The sequence below is a fragment of the Cherax quadricarinatus genome, chromosome 6, assembly GCF_038502225.1.
Source record: "Cherax quadricarinatus isolate ZL_2023a chromosome 6, ASM3850222v1, whole genome shotgun sequence".
In the NCBI taxonomy this organism is placed as follows: domain Eukaryota; kingdom Metazoa; phylum Arthropoda; class Malacostraca; order Decapoda; family Parastacidae; genus Cherax; species Cherax quadricarinatus.
In genome coordinates, this window is record NC_091297.1 from 1,775,067 (window position 1) to 1,798,038 (window position 22,972).

General features: G+C 43.3%; 1 protein-coding gene across 8 annotated transcripts in view; it reads left to right on the plus strand.

Moving 5' to 3' along the window:
* The window catches only part of LOC128692060 (cholesterol transporter ABCA5), a 408,467-nt gene that overhangs the window by 269,832 nt on the left and 115,663 nt on the right, over positions 1-22,972 (plus strand). For all 8 annotated transcript variants that reach the window (XM_070079720.1, XM_070079724.1, XM_070079709.1 and 5 more), the window contains 2 exons: positions 10,990-11,221; positions 13,651-13,868. In XM_070079720.1, coding sequence (XP_069935821.1) covers positions 10,990-11,221; positions 13,651-13,868 — 450 coding nt within the window. The remainder of the gene's footprint in view (positions 1-10,989; positions 11,222-13,650; positions 13,869-22,972) is intronic.

Genomic DNA, 22,972 nt, shown 5'->3' on the forward strand with positions numbered 1-22,972 from the left:
GGAAAACCTTGATAATAACCCCTGTGCAACATTTGTGCCACATCCTTTCAATTTTGATGCCATTGGTAGTGGCATCCTGCCAAAATGTCCTCTCACCAATGAGTTAGTGGAGATAAAGAGAGAGAGACGATTCTGCAACATGCATAATATGTGTTTGGCTGGCTGGTGCTGGCTCTGTCTGTCTCTCTGTCTGTCTCTGTCTGTCTCTGTCTCTGTTGCTCTATCTCTTCTTAGAGCATTCTACAGACTACCACACACAAATACTTACACTTTTAGTAGTAACCTGAGAAACATGATAACTGACTCAGAGTCGAATAAACACCACCTGACACTTACAGGAGACTTCAGTATAAACTTCATCCAAGCAACTGACCCTCCAGTAGCTGATTTCACAAACACTATGAACAACTGCTTGCTACTACCTTCTATAACTAAGTCAACAAGAGTCTCGGAGACTATTGCCTCATTACTTGACCATATCTGGACCAACACGATATCGCCACTACAAGCAGGTATAATCAGACAACACTACAGACCACTACCCCACCTTTCTCATAACCAACTTATGTTTCAAGACTTAAGAAAGATCTCATTTCAACTACAAGACAAAACATCGGTAAATAATTTAATATTAGGACTAGATGACACTGATTAGCAGAGAAAGCTAGCCGACAGCAATAATATATACAAAGATGTCAAAGCTTTTTTTTACATAAAACCCAAAACTTCTATAACATGCATTGTCTGATCAAAATGAAGCAGATCACAGAAAAGAGACTAAACAACCCATGGGTAACAAATAGTGTTCTCAAATCCATTGATAAGAAGCACCAACTTGAAAAACTTTTCAGATTAGGCCTGATTACTAAAGAACTGGCTAAATGATACACATCAATACTCACAAAACTTATACAAAAATCAAAGCAAATGTATTACAAAAATATTGGGCACTGGAAAACTGTCTGGAAACAGAGAGATAAATGTAAACCAGATGAACCTCACATACAGCCTATATACATGGCCAACAAATTTAATGTCTTCTCTACTGTAGGATCAAAACTAGCAAGTAAAATTCCTATCTCACACCCAACTGAAAGACTACCTCAGTGGCAACTACCCAAATACTCTGTATCTAGCCCCAACTAATTCTACTGAAGTCACGCTCATCATTAAATCATTAAAAAACAAAGCAGGAGATCTAGGTAACTTGCCACCATTCATATATAAAAAAGCTGCACATGTGCTGTGACCCATTATTGCAACAAAGTTTAACAAATCTGTAGAATCCTCAATCTTCCCATCCATACTCAAGATAGCAGGTGTTACCCCGATCCTCAAAGGTGATCCAACTGACTTGGACGACTGTAGACTTACATCAGATTTGCCCGTATTTTCTAAAATATTCGAAAAAATGATGCACAAATGACTTTACTCCTACCTGGCTTATCAACCATCTGGCTTATCAACCCACACTTTCTCAATGCAGGAAAAAGCAATGGTACGGCCGGAACACTGTAGAACGTTCACAAAGGCATTTTGCAATTCAGAACAGATGTAACTGCAGTGTAACTTGGCCTGGACTGTCTGCCTTGGAGTGCTGCTTGGCCTGGATCAGCTAAACCCATCCTTATCCCATATGTAGATAATGGCGACGAGTTAAGGGATACCGGTGAATGGGAAAGTCGAGGAAGGGACATTCACCTCACTAGACACACGCAGTGTGGGTGTAAGTGGCATGCGGGTCTTATAGTGCCATTTTCAAGGTCACCCAGCAGGCCAGACATTCCTCACTCATTTTAAGCCTATGTAGGTACTGATGGTCACACAATGTCCTAAGTCAGTGAAATCCACTCGTGCAAATAGTTACAACAAACCTGCAGCACTTAACACTTCTAGCGCACGTATGACAGATGAATGTTTACTCTGTGCACAAGCAAATCAGCACAAACTTACGATGTTTATAGGTGAACCTCTGGCATGTCCCACTTAAAAAGTCAGTACTGCAATGCTCGTTAAATTGTTCTTAACTAAGCCACTGCAGGAAACACTGGTATGCCAGCAGCACTGTAGAATGTATACGTAGACATGCTGGGGGTCAGGACAGCTGTAACTGCAGGCTGCCTTAGCTTGTCCTGGCTAGCTTGGAGTGCTGCTTTCAAGCCTGCTTGAATGTGCTTGCTAAGCCCGTGTCAACCACTTGGATATTTGATTGTAGCAGGCAGGTAGGCACAAAGGAGACATATTCGTAAGATGAGTGGAGTGCGACACAGAGAACTGACACGGGCACTCAAGCATTTATGTGGTCTGGCAAAAACCACCTGTAGACCATAAGTAAATATAGGCGAATGGCTGAGTTCCAAATTGAGGAAGGAGGGGAGGCAGGCGAGGCGGAGTGAAGGTAGGCCTCCTACAGCCACTTCAAATCAACGTTTGTGTTTCACTAGGTATATCACTGGTCACAGTTCACACATAAGAGTTCCAGCAGCAATTCAGCTGCGCTCCAACGATATTTGTTGCATGATGAGTTATCAGTCGGGTGAGATAAGCAGTTCTGAGATAGAAGGCCTAGGACCTCACTCAACATACACGTCCTCTCCCCTCAACCACTCAGGCCTTACTGTCACCTGCCAACCAACGAGAAGTGTTGAAGGAAATGGACTGATGTCCCGAGACGTCACTTTATAATCTACCTACCTGATTAATTGTACAGGACACTACCCCTCATCTTTGCAATGGTAAAGAACCTGCATTCCTGTCATCTGGACTGACTATTCAAGGCTATAGACTCTGTGAAGAACTAGTCGTTGGGTTGTCACCAACACCTGTGACCCCCCCCCCCACATCATCAGCAACGGCTACAATTTCTACAAGACGATGTCAACCTCCACCAGACACCCCAGCATAACTGTATATATTAGCGTTGAATTCAGATGTCTTATTTTTATTTTATTTTTCATTTTTCTGTCAAATAGGATACACATTCATTTTTTCAATGTTTTATCTTTGCATTACTAAATAACAAAGTGTTTATCTTTGTGAATTATTATTTCTTTTTCTATTCATTAATTTTCCTGAGGAGGAGCCAGCCTTGGTAGTACTGTCTGAAGTTGTTACAGGGTTGAGTAAGTCTTCACACTGAATGATCATAAAATAATTCCTTTTTTTTTTTGTATCACCCTACATCGGTGAGAGTTGGTAGATGTTTAATAATAATAATAATAATAATAATAATAATAATAATTATTAATAAAATAAAACGAAAAAGGTCCTCTAATATAATAATAATAATAATAATTGTTATTAATAAAATAAAACGAAAAAGATCCTCTAATATCGAACTACTAAATACTAAAACAAAGCGATAAACTCATGTGGGTTATTCAAAGCCAAGCTGCGGGTATAGGAGCAGTTGCTCTGCGCGGCTTTACAGTTTTTCGAGATGTGATTTCGCTAGCTGCGGCTTCACGAGCTGCGGCATCATGAGCTGCGATTTCTCGAGCAGTTGCTCTGCGCCTCTTTACAGATTTTCGAAAGGTGATTTCACGATCTGCGGCTTCACGAGCTGCGGCTTCACGAGCTGCAGCTTCACGAGCTGCGATTTCATGAGCAGTTGCTCTGCGCCTTTTTACAGATTTTTGAAAGGTGATTTCACGAGCTGCGGCTTCACGAGCTGCGAATTCATAAGGTGCAGCTTCACGAGCTGCGGCTTCTCGAGCTGCAGCTTCACCAGCTGCGAATTCACGAGCTGCGAATTCATAAAATGCGGCTTGACGAGCTGCGGCTTCACGAGCTGCGGCTTCACGAGCTGCGGCTTTACGAGCTGCGGCTTCACGATATGCGGCTTCACGATATGCGGCTTCACAATATGCGGCTTCACGATATGCGGCTTCACGAGCTGCGGCCTCACGAGCTGCGGCCTCACGAGCTGCGGCCTCACGAGCTGCGGCCTCACGAGCTGCGGCCTCACGAGCTGCGGCCTCACGAGCTGCGGCCTCACGAGCTGCGGCCTCACGAGCTGCGGCCTCACGAGCTGCGGCCTCACGAGCTGCGGCCTCACGAGCTGCGGCCTCACGAGCTGCGGCCTCACGAGCTGCGGCCTCACGAGCTGCGGCCTCACGAGCTGCGGCCTCACGAGCTGCGGCCTCACGAGCTGCGGCCTCACGAGCTGAGGCCTCACGAGCTGCGGCCTCACGAGCTGCGGCCTCACGAGCTGCGGCCTCACGAGCTGCGGCGTCACGAGCTGCGGCCTCTCGAGCTGCGGCGTCACGAGCTGCGGCGTCACGAGCTGCGGCCTCGCGAGCTGCGGCCTCGCGAGCTGCGGCCTCTCGAGCTGCGGCCTCTCGAGCTGCGGCCTCTCGAGCTGCGGCCTCTCGAGCTGCAGCCTCACGAGCTGCGGCCTCACGAGCTGCGGCCTCACGAGCTGCGGCCTCACGAGCTGCGGCCTCACGAGCTGCGGCCTCACGAGCTGCGGCATCACGAGCTGCGGCCTTTCGAGCTGCGGCCTCACGAGCTGCGCCCTCTCTAGCTGCGGCCTCGCGAGCTGCGGCCTCTCGAGCTGCGGCCTCTCGAGCTGCGGCCTCGCGAGCTGCGGCCTCGCGAGCTGCGGCCTCACGAGCTGCGGCCTCGCGAGCTGCGGCCTCACGAGCTGCGGCCTCACGAGCTGCGGCCTCACGAGCTGCGGCCTCTCGAGCTGCTGCCTCACGAGCTGCGGCCTCACGAGCTGCTGCCTCACGAGCTGCGGCCTCACGAGCTGCGGCCTCACGAGCTGCGGCCTCACGAGCTGCGGCCTCACGAGCTGCGGCCTCATGAGCTGCGGCCTCTTGAGCTGCGGCCTCACGAGCTTCGGCCTCTCGAGCTGCGGCTTCACGAGCTGGGGCTTCACGAGCTTCGGCTTCTCGAGCTGTGGCTTCAAGATCTGCTGCTTCAAGAGCTGCAGCTTTACGAGCAGCGGCTTCAAGAGCTGCGGCTTTACGAGCAGCGGCTTTACGAGCAGTGGCTTCCCGAGCTGCGGCTTCACGAGCTGCGGCTTTACGAGCAGCGGCTTTATGAGCTGTGGCTTTATTATGTTCTCTGGCCTCGGCCTCTCTTGCCTCTGCCTCCCGGGCCTCGGCCTCCCTGGCCATGGCTTCTCTGGCCTTTGCCTCTCTAGCCTTTGCCTCTCTAGCCTTGGCCTCCCTGTCCTGTCCATTGCGTGCCGTGATTTCGCGATGGATGTCTTCACGTTGGGCGGCTGCTACTATGACTGCTTTCCGAGCCGCAACTTCGTAAGCAACTGCCCTCCTAATGGTGGCGTCTCGCGCAGCCTCTTTACGCGCCGCAGCTTCAAGAGCCTTGTTCGCCCATCGAGCTGTTTCGTTCATCTGTTCCCTGGTCAATCCTGGCTGCCTGTGGACATCGGTAATGGGCATGTATCGTCTAGCGAAGATATGATCAGCGGGAGTTGGTGTTCTAATGCCTGACAGTGGCACTGGCATTTTGCCGAAAACACTAGTATGATGAGTTGGTGTTCTAACGCCTGACAGTGGCACCCGAGGAGCGTTGAAGAGGGAAGTGGTAGCAACAGGAGTTTTAATGGCTGCCTTCGCCACAGGACTTGGAGCCATTTTTTGTAAGTAAACATGAGAATATGGCCCAGCCCGAATACTTCTAGGTAAATTATTACGAAGGCTGGCCATTTGTCTGCTCACGTTCGCAGTATTTTGATCCATTATGTAGTACAGACTCAATAATGTTATCAGTAATACAAACGACAATGAACAGAGTTAGATATTTTAACTGAATTAGGTATGAAGTTATATAGAATATCCAGTGTGAATAATTATAGTGACATAGGAATTGTAACTGAATTAGGTACGAAGTTCTATAGAATATCCAGTGTGAATAATTATAGTGACATAGGAATTGCTTGTGAATCATTTTACTAGGGGCAGTGAGAGTGCGTCATAGTAGTAGTAGTGGTAGTACACAGTAGTAGTAGTAGTAACAGTAGTGTCAGTAGAAGCAATCGTAAAAGTAGGAGCCTTGTCATTATTAGTAGTGTAGTTCCATTTTTTCTTTATGCCATTATTTTCATTATTGTTATAATTATTAATATTTTATAATTATGTGAAGTGTTTGTGGTGATGGTTGTGATGATGATTGTAGTGATGGATGTAGTGATGGTTGTGGTGATGGCTGTAGTGATGGTTATGGTGATGGATGTGGGGATGGTTGTGGTGATGGCTGTAGTGATGGTTGTGGTGATGGCTGTAGTGATGGTTGTGGTGATGGCTGTAGTGATGGTTGTGGTGATGGATGTGGTGATGGTTGTGGTGATGGCTGTAGTGATGGTTGTGGTGATGGCTGTAGTGATGGTTGTGGTGATGGCTGTAGTGATGGTTGTGGTGATGGATGTGGTGATGGCTGTAGTGATGGTTGTGGTGATGGTTGTAGTGATGGTTGTGGTGATGGATGTGGTTATGGTTGTGGTGATGGCTGTAGTGATGGTTGTGGTGATGGATGTGGTGATGGTTGTGGTGATGGCTGTAGTGATGGTTGTGGTGATGGCTGTAGTGATGGTTGTGGTGATGGATGTAGTGATGGTTGTGGTGATGGCTGTAGTGATGGTTGTGGTGATGGCTGTAGTGATGGTTGTGGTGATGGCTGTAGTGATGGTTGTGGTGATGGATGTAGTGATGGTTGTGGTGATGGATGTGGTGATGGTTGTGATGATGATTGTAGTGATGGATGTAGTGATGGTTGTGGTGATGGCTGTAGTGATGGTTGTGGTGATGGATGTAGTGATGGTTGTGGTGATGGCTGTAGTGATGGTTGTGGTGATGGCTGTAGTGATGGTTGTGGTGATGGATGTGGTTATGGTTGTGGTGATGGCTGTAGTGATGGTTGTGGTGATGGATGTGGTGATGGTTGTGGTGATGGCTGTAGTGATGGTTGTGGTGATGGCTGTAGTGATGGTTGTGGTGATGGATGTAGTGATGGTTGTGGTGATGGCTGTAGTGATGGTTGTGGTGATGGCTGTAGTGATGGTTGTGGTGATGGCTGTAGTGATGGTTGTGGTGATGGATGTAGTGATGGTTGTGGTGATGGATGTGGTGATGGTTGTGATGATGATTGTAGTGATGGATGTAGTGATGGTTGTGGTGATGGATGTGGTGATGGTTGTGGTGATGGCTGTAGTGATGGTTGTGGTGATGGTTGTAGTGATGGTTGTGGTGATGGATGTAGTGATGGTTGTGGTGATGGATGTAGTGATGGTTGTGGTGATGGATGTAGTGATGGTTGTGGTGATGGATGTAGTGATGGTTGTGGTGATGGTTGTAGTGATGGTTGTGGTGATGGATGTAGTGATGGTTGTGGTGATGGATGTGGTGATGGATGTAGTGATGGTTGTGGTGATGGTTGTAGTGATGGTTGTGGTGATGGATGTAGTGATGGTTGTGGTGATGGATGTGGTGATGGTTGTGGTGATGGATGTGGTGATGGCTGTAGTGATGGTTGTGGTGATGGTTGTAGTGATGGTTGTGGTGATGGCTGTAGTGATGGTTGTGGTGATGGATGTAGTGATGGTTGTGGTGATGGATGTGGTGATGGTTGTGGTGATGGCTGTAGTGATGGTTGTGGTGATGGTTGTAGTGATGGTTGTGGTGATGGATGTGGTGATGGTTGTGGTGATGGCTGTAGTGATGGTTGTGGTGATGGCTGTAGTGATGGTTGTGGTGATGGCTGTAGTGATGGTTGTGGTGATGGATGTGGTGATGGCTGTAGTGATGGTTGTGGTGATGGTTGTAGTGATGGTTGTGGTGATGGATGTGGTTATGGTTGTGGTGATGGCTGTAGTGATGGTTGTGGTGATGGATGTGGTGATGGTTGTGGTGATGGCTGTAGTGATGGTTGTGGTGATGGCTGTAGTGATGGTTGTGGTGATGGATGTAGTGATGGTTGTGGTGATGGCTGTAGTGATGGTTGTGGTGATGGCTGTAGTGATGGTTGTGGTGATGGCTGTAGTGATGGTTGTGGTGATGGATGTAGTGATGGTTGTGGTGATGGATGTGGTGATGGTTGTGATGATGATTGTAGTGATGGATGTAGTGATGGTTGTGGTGATGGATGTGGTGATGGTTGTGGTGATGGCTGTAGTGATGGTTGTGGTGATGGTTGTAGTGATGGTTGTGGTGATGGATGTAGTGATGGTTGTGGTGATGGATGTAGTGATGGTTGTGGTGATGGATGTAGTGATGGTTGTGGTGATGGATGTAGTGATGGTTGTGGTGATGGTTGTAGTGATGGTTGTGGTGATGGATGTAGTGATGGTTGTGGTGATGGATGTGGTGATGGATGTAGTGATGGTTGTGGTGATGGTTGTAGTGATGGTTGTGGTGATGGATGTAGTGATGGTTGTGGTGATGGATGTGGTGATGGTTGTGGTGATGGATGTGGTGATGGCTGTAGTGATGGTTGTGGTGATGGTTGTAGTGATGGTTGTGGTGATGGCTGTAGTGATGGTTGTGGTGATGGATGTAGTGATGGTTGTGGTGATGGATGTGGTGATGGTTGTGGTGATGGCTGTAGTGATGGTTGTGGTGATGGTTGTAGTGATGGTTGTGGTGATGGATGTAGTGATGGTTGTGGTGATGGATGTAGTGATGGTTGTGGTGATGGATGTAGTGATGGTTGTGGTGATGGATGTAGTGATGGTTGTGGTGATGGATGTGGTGATGGTTGTGGTGATGGCTGTAGTGATGGTTGTGGTGATGGTTATGGTGATGGCTGTAGTGATGGTTGTGGTGATGGCTGTAGTGATGGTTGTGGTGATGGATGTGGTGATGGTTGTGGTGATGGCTGTAGTGATGGTTGTGGTGATGGCTGTAGTGATGGTTGTGGTGATTGTAGTGATGGTTGTAGTGATGGTTGTGATGATGATTGTAGTGATGGATGTAGTGATGGTTGTGGTGATGGTTGTAGTAATGGCTGTAGTGATGGTTGTGGTGATGGTTGTGGTGATGGTTGTGGTGATGGTTGTGGTGATGATTGTAGTGATGGATGTAGTGATGGTTGTGGTGATGATTGTGGTGATGGTTGTGGTGATGGCTGTAGTGATTGTTGTGGTGATGGCTGTAGTGATTGTTGTGGTGATGGTTGTGGTGATTGTAGTGATGGATGTAGTGATGGTTGTGGTGATGATTGTGGTGATGGTTGTGGTGATGGCTGTAGTGATGGTTGTGGTGATGGCTGTAGTGATGGTTGTGGTGATGGCTGTAGTGATGGTTGTGGTGATGGCTGTAGTGATGGTTGTGGTGATGGTTGTGGTGATGGTTGTGGTGATGGCTGTAGTGATGGCTGTAGTGATGGTTGTGGTGATGGCTGTAGTGATGGTTGTGGTGATGGATGTGGTGATTGCAGTGATGGATGTAGTGATGGTTGTGGTGATGGCTGTAGTGATTGTTGTGGTGATTGTAGTGATGGTTGTAGTGATGGTGTGGTGATGGCTGTAGTGATTGTAGTGATGGTGTGGTGATGGCTGTAGTGATGGTTGTGGTGATTGTAGTGATGGTTGTGGTGATGGTGTGGTGATGGCTGTAGTGATTGTAGAGATGGTTGTAGTGATGGCTGTAGTGATTGTAGTGATGGTGTAGTGATGGCTGTAGTGATGATTGTGGTGATTGTAGTGATGGTTGTAGTGATGGTGTGGTGATGGATGTAGTGATTGTAGTGATGGTTGTAGTGATGGTGTGGTGATGGTTGTGGTGATGGTTCTGGTGATGGTTGTGGTGATGTTTGTAGTGATAGTTGTAGTGATGGTTGTGGTGATGTTTGTAGTGATAGTTGTAGTGATGGTTGTGGTGATGGTTCTGGTGATGGTTGTGGTGATGTTTGTAGTGATAATATAATAATATACACTTCGAAAATCCTAGGGGGATTAGTACCAAATTTGCACACAAAAATCATTCCCTAGAAAGCAAAAGACTTGGCAGGAGATGCAACATTCCCCCAGTGAAAAACAGGGGTGCCACGAGTACACTGAGAGACAACACAATAAGTGTCTGGGGCCCAAGACTGTTCAACTGCTTCCCAGCATACATAAAGGGGATTACCAATAGACCCTTGGCTGTCTTCAAGAAGGCACTGGACAGGCGCCTAAAGTCAGTACCTGACCAACCGTGCTGTGGTTCATACGTCAGTTTGTGTGCAGCCAGCAGTAACAAACCTGGTTAATCAGACCCTGATCCACCATGAGGCCTGGTCTCAGACCGAGCCGCGGGGGCGTTTCTCAATTAATAAAATATAACCAGGAAAGATTATTCATGGTTTACAGCATCACCATAATTGAATCAGACTATTAAAAAACCATAAAATAGAGGTCAAAGTATTGACAGTACTTTGACCTCATTTTCAGGCTACTTCCATTCCTGAAACCAATCAAAATCATCTCTCTTTTAGTACTATCTTCTATTCTGTCAAATGATACCAAGAAACAGCCAATAAAACCATCCAACAAAACACCGCAAAGTTGCTATTTTAGACCATTCACATGGTTGGAGTTTTATTTTTCCCATGCACTGCGTAGGGCAGGAATTTTTTATATGGTGCATTCTTACCACATAGACCAGTGGTATTCATTGTGCGGCTCGCGAGCTGCCAATAACAACATATGCAGGCTAATATTACCATGTCTAATTTTTCTCATTTACTATATTTCACTAGCAGCTCAGTACTACTTAATTTAGTTGAGTTACGCTAACTTGCAGTAGCTGCGGCTCTCTCAATCAATGTGTTTAACCGAAGTGGCTCTCTTGCAAAAATTAGTGAATAACACTGACATAGACCCATTCTCTCGTATCTATGCCAAAATTTACTGCTCACAGCTTATCTGAGTGAACTGAGCTCATGATGTAGAACTACATCAAGGACCCCTTGCTTCATTGATGTAGGTCTATGGGATGGACAGTGAAAGGGTTAAGAAATTAAGTAATGCTTTTATTTCTTTAACAGACTTGTGGTTGCTGAAGATGCTGACACTAATAGGATAACCAAAGCTTTGGAGGAAGTTGTTCCTCGAGTCCAAATGGCCCGCTTTTATGGGAAAGAGTTATCATTCATTCTGCCTGCAGAGTCGGCTAAGCAGTTTCCAAGTCTTTTTAACCAGCTTGACCAGCACATCACTGTTGCTGAAAGGAACCTTGGCATTGAAAGCTATGGCATCTCCATGACAACACTTGAAGAGGTACTCTAATATGCAGTATAAATTAAATTGAATTTTTATTTCTTTACATAATGTACAGTGTGCAATTTACATGTTATAAAATATTGTTAAGTACAAAGAAAGCCACTAACATGCCTGAGCATTTTGGGCAGACTTATACAGCCTCTCCTCACTTAACGATGTACACGTTTATACACAAATAACCCGCACATAGAAGAGAGGAGCTTACGACAACGTTTCGCTCCAAGTCGTACCGAAACATTGTTGTAAGCTCCTCTCTTCTGTGTGCGGGTTATTTGTGTTTCGTTCCAGTCACAGTATTGTGCATTTTTTTGTTATTTACACGTTTATTGACGACTTGGACTTAGGACGGGCTCTCTGACCAGTATGCATGCCTAAATAATGTATATTAGATCTGATTTCCTCTATTCTGTTTATAAAAATATACAGTACACTACTGTATAAACATTTAAAAATATACCGGTAATGTTATAAATGGTGCAAAGGCAACATTAAAACAATATCAAAGATGGTTGACACAAACCCACTACCATTATAGTATGCTCCTCACTTAATGACAAATTCATATACCACCGTGGTCTTAGGAATGGAACTGCATTGTTAACTGAGGAGAGGCTGTACTAATGTTTGCACACTACTTAAAACTAGACATAGCATATAACATAATGCGAACACATTTTAACTGCAGTTTTGAAGATGCTGGCCGACACAGTAGCTCTGGAGATTTCTGGCAGACAGTTCCAGATTTTGGGCCCTTTTATTTACATTGAATATCTACAAAGATTTAGCCAGAAATGGGGTATGTCATAGAGATTTTTGTACCCAGTATTATGTCTATGGATTCTATAGCAACTATCAAGAAATTGCTTCAGATCAGGATTAATTTTAAGACTTAATACTCTGTAAATGTATGATGCACAGTAGTAAGAGTGAATGTTTTGTATAATGAATAGATTTAGGTCTTTGAAGTGAGGAAGGGGGTGTTTAGCAGTGGTCTGTGTTATCATTGATACTGCAGCTTTTTGTCGAGTTATTATTGGCTTAAGGTGATATGCTGTTATAGATCCCCAGGTGCATAGTTGAGGTAGGAATAGATCAGTGAATAGTATAATGCAAGTAGTACTGATTGTGATACATAATCTTTGAGAGGATGCCAACTGTTTTGGACACTTTTTTTTTTTTTTATTGGTTGGATATGGGTGTTGAACTTTAAGTTACTGTCAGTGTGCAGACCCAGAAATTTTCCCTCATAATATTTAGCAATAAGAGTATTGGTAATCATAATGTTTGACTGGACATTACTTACTCTGCTAAACATAATGTAGAAGGTTTTGTCTCTGTTAAGTGTAAGTGTCGTAGGTAGTAGGTTGGTAGACAGCAACTGCCCAGGGAGGTACTACCGTCCTGCCAAGTGAGTGTAAAACGAAAGCCTGTAATTGTTTTACATGATGGTAGGATTGCTGGTGTCCTTTTTTCTGTCTCATAAACATGCAAGATTTCAGGTACGTCTTGCTACTTCTACTTACACTTAGGTCACACTACACATACATGTACAAGTATATATATACACACCCCTCTGGGTTTTCTGCTATTTTCTTTCTAGTTCTTGTCCTTGTTTATTTCCTCTTATCTCCATGGGGAAGTGGAACAGAATTCTTCCTCCGTAAGCCATGCGTGTTGTAAGAGGCGACTAAAATGCCAGGAGCAAGGGGCTAGTAACTCCTTCTCTTGTATAAATTACTAAATTTAAAAAAGAGAAACTTTTGTTTTTCTTTTTGGGCCACCCTGCCTTGGTGGGATACGGCCGGTTTGTTGAAAGAAGAAAAAGAAGAAGTGTAAGTGTATTGGTAATCATCCATGTTGATATTTTTAAGAGCTCTTCGTTAACAATGTGCTTGAGTGATGCTGGATTTGGGTGGGAGATGACAAAAGTTGTGTCGTCAGCAAAGAGAATAGGTGGAATAGGAAAGCATGGAAATGCTACTAAAATTTTTTCATCTAAATAGAGTCCATCGTCAGTGCCAGAAGTAATTTGTGGAAAACCCCCTCAGAGCGAGCAGAAGTCTAATAACCCCATTCACTTGTTTTTGCTAATTTTCAGGGTGTTGACAGCCAGCTTGTCACTGACTGCTAGTCAAGTCAAAGGGTCTCTACAAACTCAGGATTAGGTAGCAGTTGTGGCTTTTGCAAACCTTCCCAGTAAATTGGGTTAGAGAATTTTTGTGACTCTTTACTTCATTGGCTAGCACAATGGGTTGGCAATATTAGGACAGCCAGGTCCTGGATTCATATCCTGATCACAGCATAAAAAATTTTGCATTCATTTCCTGCAGATTTTTAGCATATGTTGTGCATAAAAAATAATGTTTATTAATATAGTGCCTGTATGATTTTATGCTAAATATATGTATTACATTTTTTATTTTAAGGTTTTTCTTGTTCTAAGTGAAGAAAATGAAGAGAGTGAAATTCATTCTATGGAAGATATAGGTCATAAAGTATTAAAAGACAAGTCGTCATCTTCTTCTCCTCTTCATACATCATCCTCAGAAGTACAAGAGCAAAATATGAATGGAACACAGCAAACTGGAGATAGGGTTAATATTATGGACACAAATGGATTTGCCATAAATGCAGTGGATGTCAAGTAAGAGTAATATATTTTCTTGTTTTACTACTGTACTATATATATAATAACCTGTGTGTGTATTTAGAAATAATTTTCCTTTAATGTTTTATTGAAAATCACTTCCTCGTAGCTGAATGCTGCGCAGTTGTATTATGTATATATCAGAGAGTGTTCTTATACAGTAAACATGTCATATGAAGTAAGTCAAGATCAGGACTTTGCTGAATATCAAGATGCAACATATTTTGCTGGCATAGGCTTTTTTAACGGTAGCATAGAACTTCTAATGGTACCATGGGAATTTTAATAACACCGTAGATGTTTTAATAACACAGTAGATTTTTTTAGCAGCACTATTAACTTTTACACTATAGTGTAGTAGGTACAGAATTTATTTTATAACTTAATTTATTTAAACTGTGAAGCAATCAGTGTAAAGGACTTGAAACCACACAAAAGCATCTCTCATATATGACAGGGACCAGTTGAGAAGTGACTTCCTCTCTGGACTCCGTGAAATAAAGATTTTTTTTTTTTTTCAACAAGTCGACCGTCTCCCACTGAGGCAGGGTGACCCAAAAAGAAAATACTTTCACAACACTTTCGCGTCACTCATACATAATCACTGTTTTTGCAGAGGCACCCAGATACAACAGCTTAGAAGCATATTTTTTTTTTTTTTTTTTTTTTTATCACACTGGCCGATTCCCACCAAGGCAGGGTGGCCCGAAAAAAAAAAAACTTTCACCATCATTCACTCCATCACTGTCTTGCCAGAAGGGTGCTTTACACTACAGTTTTTAAACTGCAACATTAACACCCCTCCTTCAGAGTGCAGGCACTGTACTTCCCATCTCCAGTACAGTGCCTGCACTCTGAAGGAGGGGTGTTAATGTTGCAGTGATGGAGTGAATGATGGTGAAAGTTTTTCTTTTTCGGGCCACCCTGCCTTGGTGGGAATCGGCCAGTGTGGTAATAAAAAAAAAAAAAAATATGCATGTATAGAGATATATAACATATCCCTCCAAACTGCCAATATCCCAAACCCCTCCTTTAAAGTGCAGGCATTGTACTTCCCATTTCCAGTACTCAAGTCCAGCTGTATAAAAACTGGTTTCCCTGAATCCCTTCACTAAATATTACCCTGCTCATACTCCAACAGCTCGTCAGGTTCCAAAAACCATTCGTCTCCATTCACTCCTATCTGACACGCTCACACATACTTGCTGGAAGTCCAAGCCCCTCATCCACAAAACCTCCTTTACCCCCTCCCTCCAACCTTTTCGAGGATGACCCCTACCCCACCTTCCTTTCCCAATAGATTTATACTCTCTCCAAGTCATTCTACTTTGTTTCATTCTCTCTAAGTGACCAAACCACCTCAACAGCCCCTCTTCAGCCCTTTGACTAATACTTTTAGTAATGCCACACTATGAATTCTCTGCATCATGTTTAGACCACTCATTGCCCTTAGACATGACATCTCCACTGCCTCCAGCCACTTCCTCACTGCAGCATTTACAACCCATGCTTCACACCCATATAAGAGTGTTGGTACCACTATACTCTCATACATTCCCTTCTTTACCTCCATAGATAACACTCTTTGTCTCCACAGATACCTCAATGCACAACTCACCTTTTTTCCTTCATCAATTCTATGGTTAACCTCATCTTTCATAAATCCATCTGCTGACAAGTCAACTCCCAAATATCTGAAAACGTTCACTTCTTCCATACCCCCTTCCTCCAATGTGATACCCATTTTGTCTTTATCTAAATCATTTGATTCCCTCATCATTTTACTCTTATCTATGTTCACTTCCACTTTTCTACCTTTACACACCCTCCCAAATTCATCCACTAACCTTTGCAACTTTTCTTCAGAATCTCCCAAAAGCACAGTATCCTCAGCAAAAAGTAACTGTGTCAACTCCCATTTTGTATTTGATTACCCATAATTTAGTCTCACCCCTCTCCCCAATACCCTAACATTTACTTCTTTTACAACCCTATCTATAAATATGTTAAACAACCATGGTAACATTGCACATCCCTGTCTAAAACCTACTTTTACTGGGAAGTAATCTCCCTCTCTCCTACACATACTAACCTGAGCCTCACTATCCTTATAAAAACTCTTTACAGCATTTAGTAACTTACTACCTATTCCATACACTTGCAACATCTGCCACATTGCTCCCCTATCCACTCTGTCATATGCCTTTTCTAAATCCATAAATGCAATGAAAATTTCCCTTCCTTTATCTAAATACTGTTCACATACAGTGGACCCCGGTTAACGATATTTTTTCACTCCAGAAGTATGTTCAGGTGCCAGTATTGACCGAATTTGTTCCCATAAGAAATATTGTGAAGTAGATTAGTCCATTTCAGACCCCCAAACATACACGTACAAACGCACTTACATAAATACACTTACATAATTGGTCGCATTCGGAGGTAATCGTTATGCGGGGGTCCACTGTATATGCTTCAATGTAAATACTTGTTCTACACATCCCCTACCCATTCTAAAGCCTCCTTGCTCATCTGCAATCATGCTTTCTGTCTTACCTCTAATTCTTTCAGTAATAACCCTACCATACATTTTACCTAGTATACTCAGTAAACTTATTCTTCTTTCAATGACCAGCCGTATCCCACTGAGGTGGGGTGGCCCAAAAGGAAAAACGAAAGTTTCTCCTTTCAAATTTAGTGTAATACATACAGGAGAAGAGGTTACTAGCCCCGTGCTCCCGGCATTTTAGTCGCCTCTTACAACACACACGGCTTACGAAGGAAGAATTCTGTTCCACTTCCCCATGGAGACTCAGTAAACTTATTCCCCTATAATTTTTACAATCTCTTTTGTCCCCCTTTCCTTTATATAAAGGAATTATACATGCTCTCTGCCAATACCTAGGTACCTTTCCCTCTTTCATACATTTATTAAACAAAATCACGTACAGTGGAACCTTGATTTACGAGTGTCCCAACGTACAAGTTTTTTGAGATACGAGCTATCACTTGGTCAATTTTTTTACTGTGAGTTACGAGCCATCATCCGAGTTATGAGCCAGCTCCCCCCTGCTTCCCCCCTCAACCGAAAACCTGCTCACCTTGCTTGTTTATGTGATCTCATGCTTTAATTCCATGGAAATCATCCTCTTCTTCTTTTCAGTACTGTCCTTTGCACTTACTTTCTTAGGATCCATGCTTAGAAAATCGAAATTTTGCCAAATGACTCTAAAAAATGTAAGGAAACCATGAGAGAAATACTCCCACACCAAAGTAAGCAGAGCACTGAGTTGGTGATGTTCTGAAGCTCTCATAATTATTATTATTATTATTATTATTATTATTATTATTATTATTATTACATTTTTTTTTTCAACAAGTTGGGTATCTCCCACCGAGGCAGGACCACCCAAGAAGAAAGAAAATCCCCAAAAAGAAAATATAAAAATAACCACTTACATGCATAGTTCCTTTGTATAAAGGCAAAGGGGACAAAAGAGAGTGCAAAAATTATAGGGGGATAAGTCTGTTAATGTTGCAGTTTAAAAACTGTAGTGTAAAGCACCCTTCTGGCAAGACAGTGATGGAGTGAATGATGGTGAAAGTTTTTCTTTTTCGGGCCACCCTGCCTTGGTGGGAATCGGCCAGTGTGATAATAAATAAAAAAAAAAAAAGTCTGCTGAGTATACCTGGTAAAGTGTATGGTAGAGTTATTATTGAAAGAATTAAGAGTAAGACGGAGAATAGGATAGCAGATGAACAAGGAGGCTTTAGGAAAGGTAGGGGGTGTGTGGACCAGGTGTTTACAGTGAAACACATAAGTGAACAGTATTTAGATAAGGCTAAAGAGGTCTTTGTGGCATTTATGGATTTGAAAAAGGCGTATGACAGGGTGGATAGGGGGGCAATGTGGCAGATATTGCAAGTGTATGGTGTAGGAGGTAGGTTACTGAAAGCAGTGAAGAGTTTTTACGAGGATAGTGAGGCTCAAGTTAGAGTATGTAGGAAAGAGGGAAATTATTTCCCAGTAAAAGTAGGCCTTAGACAAGGATGTGTGATGTCACCGTGGTTGTTTAATATATTTATAGATGGGGTTGTAAGAGAAGTAAATGCGAGGGTCTTGACAAGAGGCGTGGAGTTAAAAGATAAAGAATCACACACAAAGTGGGAGTTGTCACAGCTGCTCTTTGCTGATGACACTGTGCTCTTGGGAGATTCTGAAGAGAAGTTGCAGAGATTGGTAGATGAATTTGGTAGGGTGTGCAGAAGAAGAAAATTAAAGGTGAATACAGGAAAGAGTAAGGTTATGAGGATAACAAAAAGATTAGGTGATGAAAGATTGAATATCAGATTGGAGGGAGAATGTATGGAGGAGATGAATGTATTCAGATATTTGGGAGTGGACGTGTCAGCGGATGGGTCTATGAAGGATGAGGTGAATCATAGAATTGATGAGGGAAAAAGAGTGAGTGGTGCACTTAGGAGTCTGTGGAGACAAAGAACTTTGTCCTTGGAGGCAAAGAGGGGAATGTATGAGAGTATAGTTTTACCAACGCTCTTATATGGGTGTGAAGCATGGGTGATGAATGTTGCAGCGAGGAGAAGGCTGGAGGCAGTGGAGATGTCATGTCTGAGGGCAATGTGTGGTGTGAATATAATGCAGAGAATTCGTAGTTTGGAAGTTAGGAGGAGGTGCGGGATTACCAAAACTGTTGTCCAGAGGGCTGAGGAAGGGTTGTTGAGGTGGTTCAGACATGTAGAGAGAATGGAGCGAAACAGAATGACTTCAAGAGTGTATCAGTCTGTAGTGGAAGGAAGGCGGGGTAGGGGTCGGCCTAGGAAAGGTTGGAGAGAGGGGGTAAAGGAGGTTTTGTGTGCGAGGGGCTTGGACTTCCAGCAGGTATGCGTGAGCGTGTTTGATAGGAGTGAATGGAGACAAATGGTTTTTAATACTTGACGTGCTGTTGGAGTGTGAGCAAAGTAACATTTATGAAGGGGTTCAGGGAAACCGGCAGGCCGGACTTGAGTCCTGGAGATGGGAAGTACAGTGCCTGCACTCTGAAGGAGGGGTGTTAATGTTGCAGTTTAAAAACTGTAGTGTAAAGCACCCTTCTGGCAAGACAGTGATGGAGTGAATGATGGTGAAAGTTTTTCTTTTTCGGGCCACCCTGCCTTGGTGGGAATCGGCCAGTGTGATAATAAATAATAAAAAAAACCACTTACCCTGAATCCCTTCACTAAATATTACCCTGCTCACACTCCAGTAACCCTTAAACTGTCCAAACGTAGATCTACGTTCCTACGCTTAGCACTCCGAACGTAGAGCTAAGTTCGATTTTACATTGTGTCTTGTGTAAAAAAATGTAGATCTATGTTCGGAGCGCTACGCGTGCAAGCAAGATCTACGTTTGGACAGTTTAAGGGATAATAATAATAACAACGAGTGAGCTTCAGTTCCCTAAATTAATAATAATTTTTTAATATACGTATAATATAATAATATTTTTCTATCCTTTTTTTTTTTTAATAAGTCTGGTTATTTTTATAACCGGTTATTTTTATAACCGGTTATTTTTATACCCAGTTATTTTTATGTAGCCGGACTTGAGTCCTGGAAATGGGAAGTACAATGCCTGCACTTTAAAGAAGGGGTTTCGGATATTGGCAGTTTGGAGGGATATGTTATATAGCTTTATACGTATACGATTCTAAGCTGTTGTATTCTGAGCACCTCTGCAAAAACAGTGATTATGCATGAGTTAGGTGAAAGTGTTGAGTGGTGAAAGTGTTTTCTTTTTGGGGATTTTCTCTTTGTGGGCCACCCTGCCTCGGTGGGTGATGGCCAACTTTTTAAAAAATATACAGTGGACCCTCTCCTAATGAACGCATCGCATAACGTTAAATCCGCCTAGCGATACATTTTAAAGCAAAAATTTTTGCCTCACCTAGCGCTAAAACACTCGCTCAACGCGATTCGTCCGAGAGGCGTCCACGTGCAGCCTGAGCCAGCATCACTTGTTCCGTGGGTGGCATTGTTTACAAGCCAGCCTCCGCGGTCACATCCAAGCATACAATCGGAACATTTCATATTATCACAGCGTTTTTAGTGATTTCACCTGCAAAATAAGTGACCATGGGCGCCAAGAAAGCTTCTAGTGCCAACCCTACATGAATAAGGGTGAGAATTACTCTGGAGATGAAGAAAGAGATCATTGCTAAGTATGAAAGTGGAGTGCGTGTCTCTGAGCTGGCCAGGTTGTATAGTAAACCCCAGTCAACCATCGCTACTATTGTGGCCAACAAAATGGCAATCAAGGAAGCTGTTCTTGCCAAAGGTGCAACTTCGTTTTCGAAACAGAGATCGCGAGTGATAGAAGATGTTGAGAGACTGTTATTGGTGTGGATAAACAAAAAACAGATAGCAGGAGATAGCATCTCTCGAACGATCATATGTGAAAAGGCTAGGAAGTTGCGTGAGGATTTAATTAGAAAAATGCCTGCAACTAGTGGTGATGTGAGTGAATTTAAGGCCAGCAAAAGTTGGTTTGAGAGATTTAAGAATCGTAGTGGCATACATAGTGTGATAAGGCATGGTGAGACTGCCAGTTCGGACCACAAAGCAGCTGAAAAATATGTGCATGAATTCAAGGAGTACATAAAGGCTGAAGGATTGAAACCTGAACAAGTGTTTAATTGTGATGAAACAGGCCTGTTTTGGAAGAAAATGCCAAGCAGGACCTACATTACTGAGGAGGAAAAGGCACTCCCAGGACATAAGCCTGTGAAAGACAGGCTTACTCTGTTAATGTGTGCCAATGCTAGTGGTGATAGCAAAGTGAAGCCTTTATTGGTGTATCACTCTGAAACTCCCAGAGCGTTCAGGCAAAAGAATATCCTCAAGGCTAATTTGTGTGTGCTGTGGAGGGCAAACAGTAAGGCATGGGTCACTAGGGACTTTTTCTATGACTGGTTACACCATGCATTTGCCCCCACTGTGAAAAATTACCTAATTGAAAATAAATTTGACCTTAAGTGCCCCCTGGTATTAGACAATGCTCCTGGTCATCCTTCAGACGTGGCAGAGCGACTTTCTGCAGACATGAGCTTCATTAAGATCAAGTTTTTGCCTCCTAATACCACTCCTCTCCTGCAGCCCATGGACCAGCAGGTCATTGCAAACTTCAAAAAACTGTACACAAAAGCTCTGTTTGAAAAGTGCTTTGTAGTGACCTCAGAAACTTAATTGACTCTAAGAGAGTTTTGGAGAGATCACTTTAATATCCTCAATTGTGTAAACCTTATAGGTAAGGCTTGGGAGGGAGTGAATATGAGGACCTTGAACTCTGCTTGGAAGAAACTGTGGCCAGAATGTGTAGACAAAAGGGATTTTGAAGGTTATGAGGCTAACCCAGAGAAGCGTATGCCAGTTGAAGAATCCATTGGGGAAATCCTTGGGGTTGGAGGTTAGTGGAGAGGATGTGGAAGAGTTGGTGGAGGAGGACAATGACGAACTAACCACTGATGAGCTGCTAGATCATCTTCAACAGCAAGAGGCCACACCTGAGGAAACTGCTTCGCAGGAGAGGAGAGAGAAATTGAAGAAGTTGCCTACTTCAAAGATTAAGGAAATATTTGCAATGTGGCTTAAAGTGCAAACTCTTTTTGATGAAAATCACCCTGACACAGCTATTGCAAGCCGTGTTGGCAACCTGTACACTAACAATGTTGTGAAACACTTTAGGAATGTCATAAAGGAACGAGAGGTACAGGCCTTTTTGGACAGATATGTTGTGCAACAGAAGTCCAGTGACTCTCAAGCTGGTCCTAGTGGCATTAAAAGAAGAAGGGAAGTAACCCCAGAAAAGGACTTGCTACCTCAAGTCCTAATGGAAGGGGATTCCCCTTCTAAACACTAAGACCACCTCACTCATACATAATCACTGTCTTTGCAGAGGCATTCAGATACAAGAGTTTAGAAGTCCCTCCAAACTGCCAATATCCCAAACCCCTCCTTTAAAGTGCAGGCATTGTACTTGCCATTTTCATGACTCAAGTCCATCTAACCGGTTTCTCAGAATCCCTTCACAAAATATTACCCTGCTCACACTCCAACAGCTCATCAGGTCCCAAAAACCATTCGTCTCCATTCACTCCTATCTAACATGTTCACGCACTCCTACTGGAAGTCCAAGCCCCTCACCTCCTCACTGCAGAATTTACAACCCAAGCTTCACACCCATATTAGAGTGTTGTTACCACTATACTTTCATACATTCCCTTCTTTGCCTCCATGGATAATGTTTTTTTGTCCCCACAGATATCTCAGTGCACCACTCACCTTTTTTCCTTCATCAGTTCTATGGTTAACCTCATCCTTCATAAACCCATCCGCTGACATGTCAACCCCCATATATCTGAAAACATTCACTTCTTCCATACTCCCTCTCTCCAATGTGATATTCAATTTTTCTTTGTCTAAATCGTTTGATACCCTTATCACCTTTCTCTTATCTTATCTATGTTCACTTAAGCAAGGCTCAAAGGAAAGCATGGGTTTGACACAGTTACTGTTCATTGCTTCCATAAAAGCTAGGCAGGGTGCTCCTTTTTGAAAATAATGGGCATAACTAATATATCAAGGGCATTATAATTTTGCCACGCAATTTTCTCATTTTTTCTTTTAAATATACTCTGACTTTCACACTAATTCTTCTTCTTAGCACCTCCATCATTAATTTCTAGTACAGCCTCACCTCACTTAGCAACGTACTTGTTTATCAACGAGTTGGACTTACGACGAGCTCTCTGACCAGTATGCATACCTAAATCATGTATATTAGAGCTGATTTCCTTTGTTCTGTTTATTGCAATATACAGTACATTACTGAATAAACATTTAAAAATATACCAGAAATGTTATAAATGGTGGAAAGGTGACTTTAAAACAATATCGATGGCTGACACAAACCCACTACCATTATAGTATGCTCCTTGTTTAGTGACGAATTCATTTACCAGTGTGGTCTTGGGAACGGAACTCTGTTGTTATGTGAGGAGAGGCTGCTCTGTCCTGTCCTATCCTACCTGCTCTACCTTCCTCT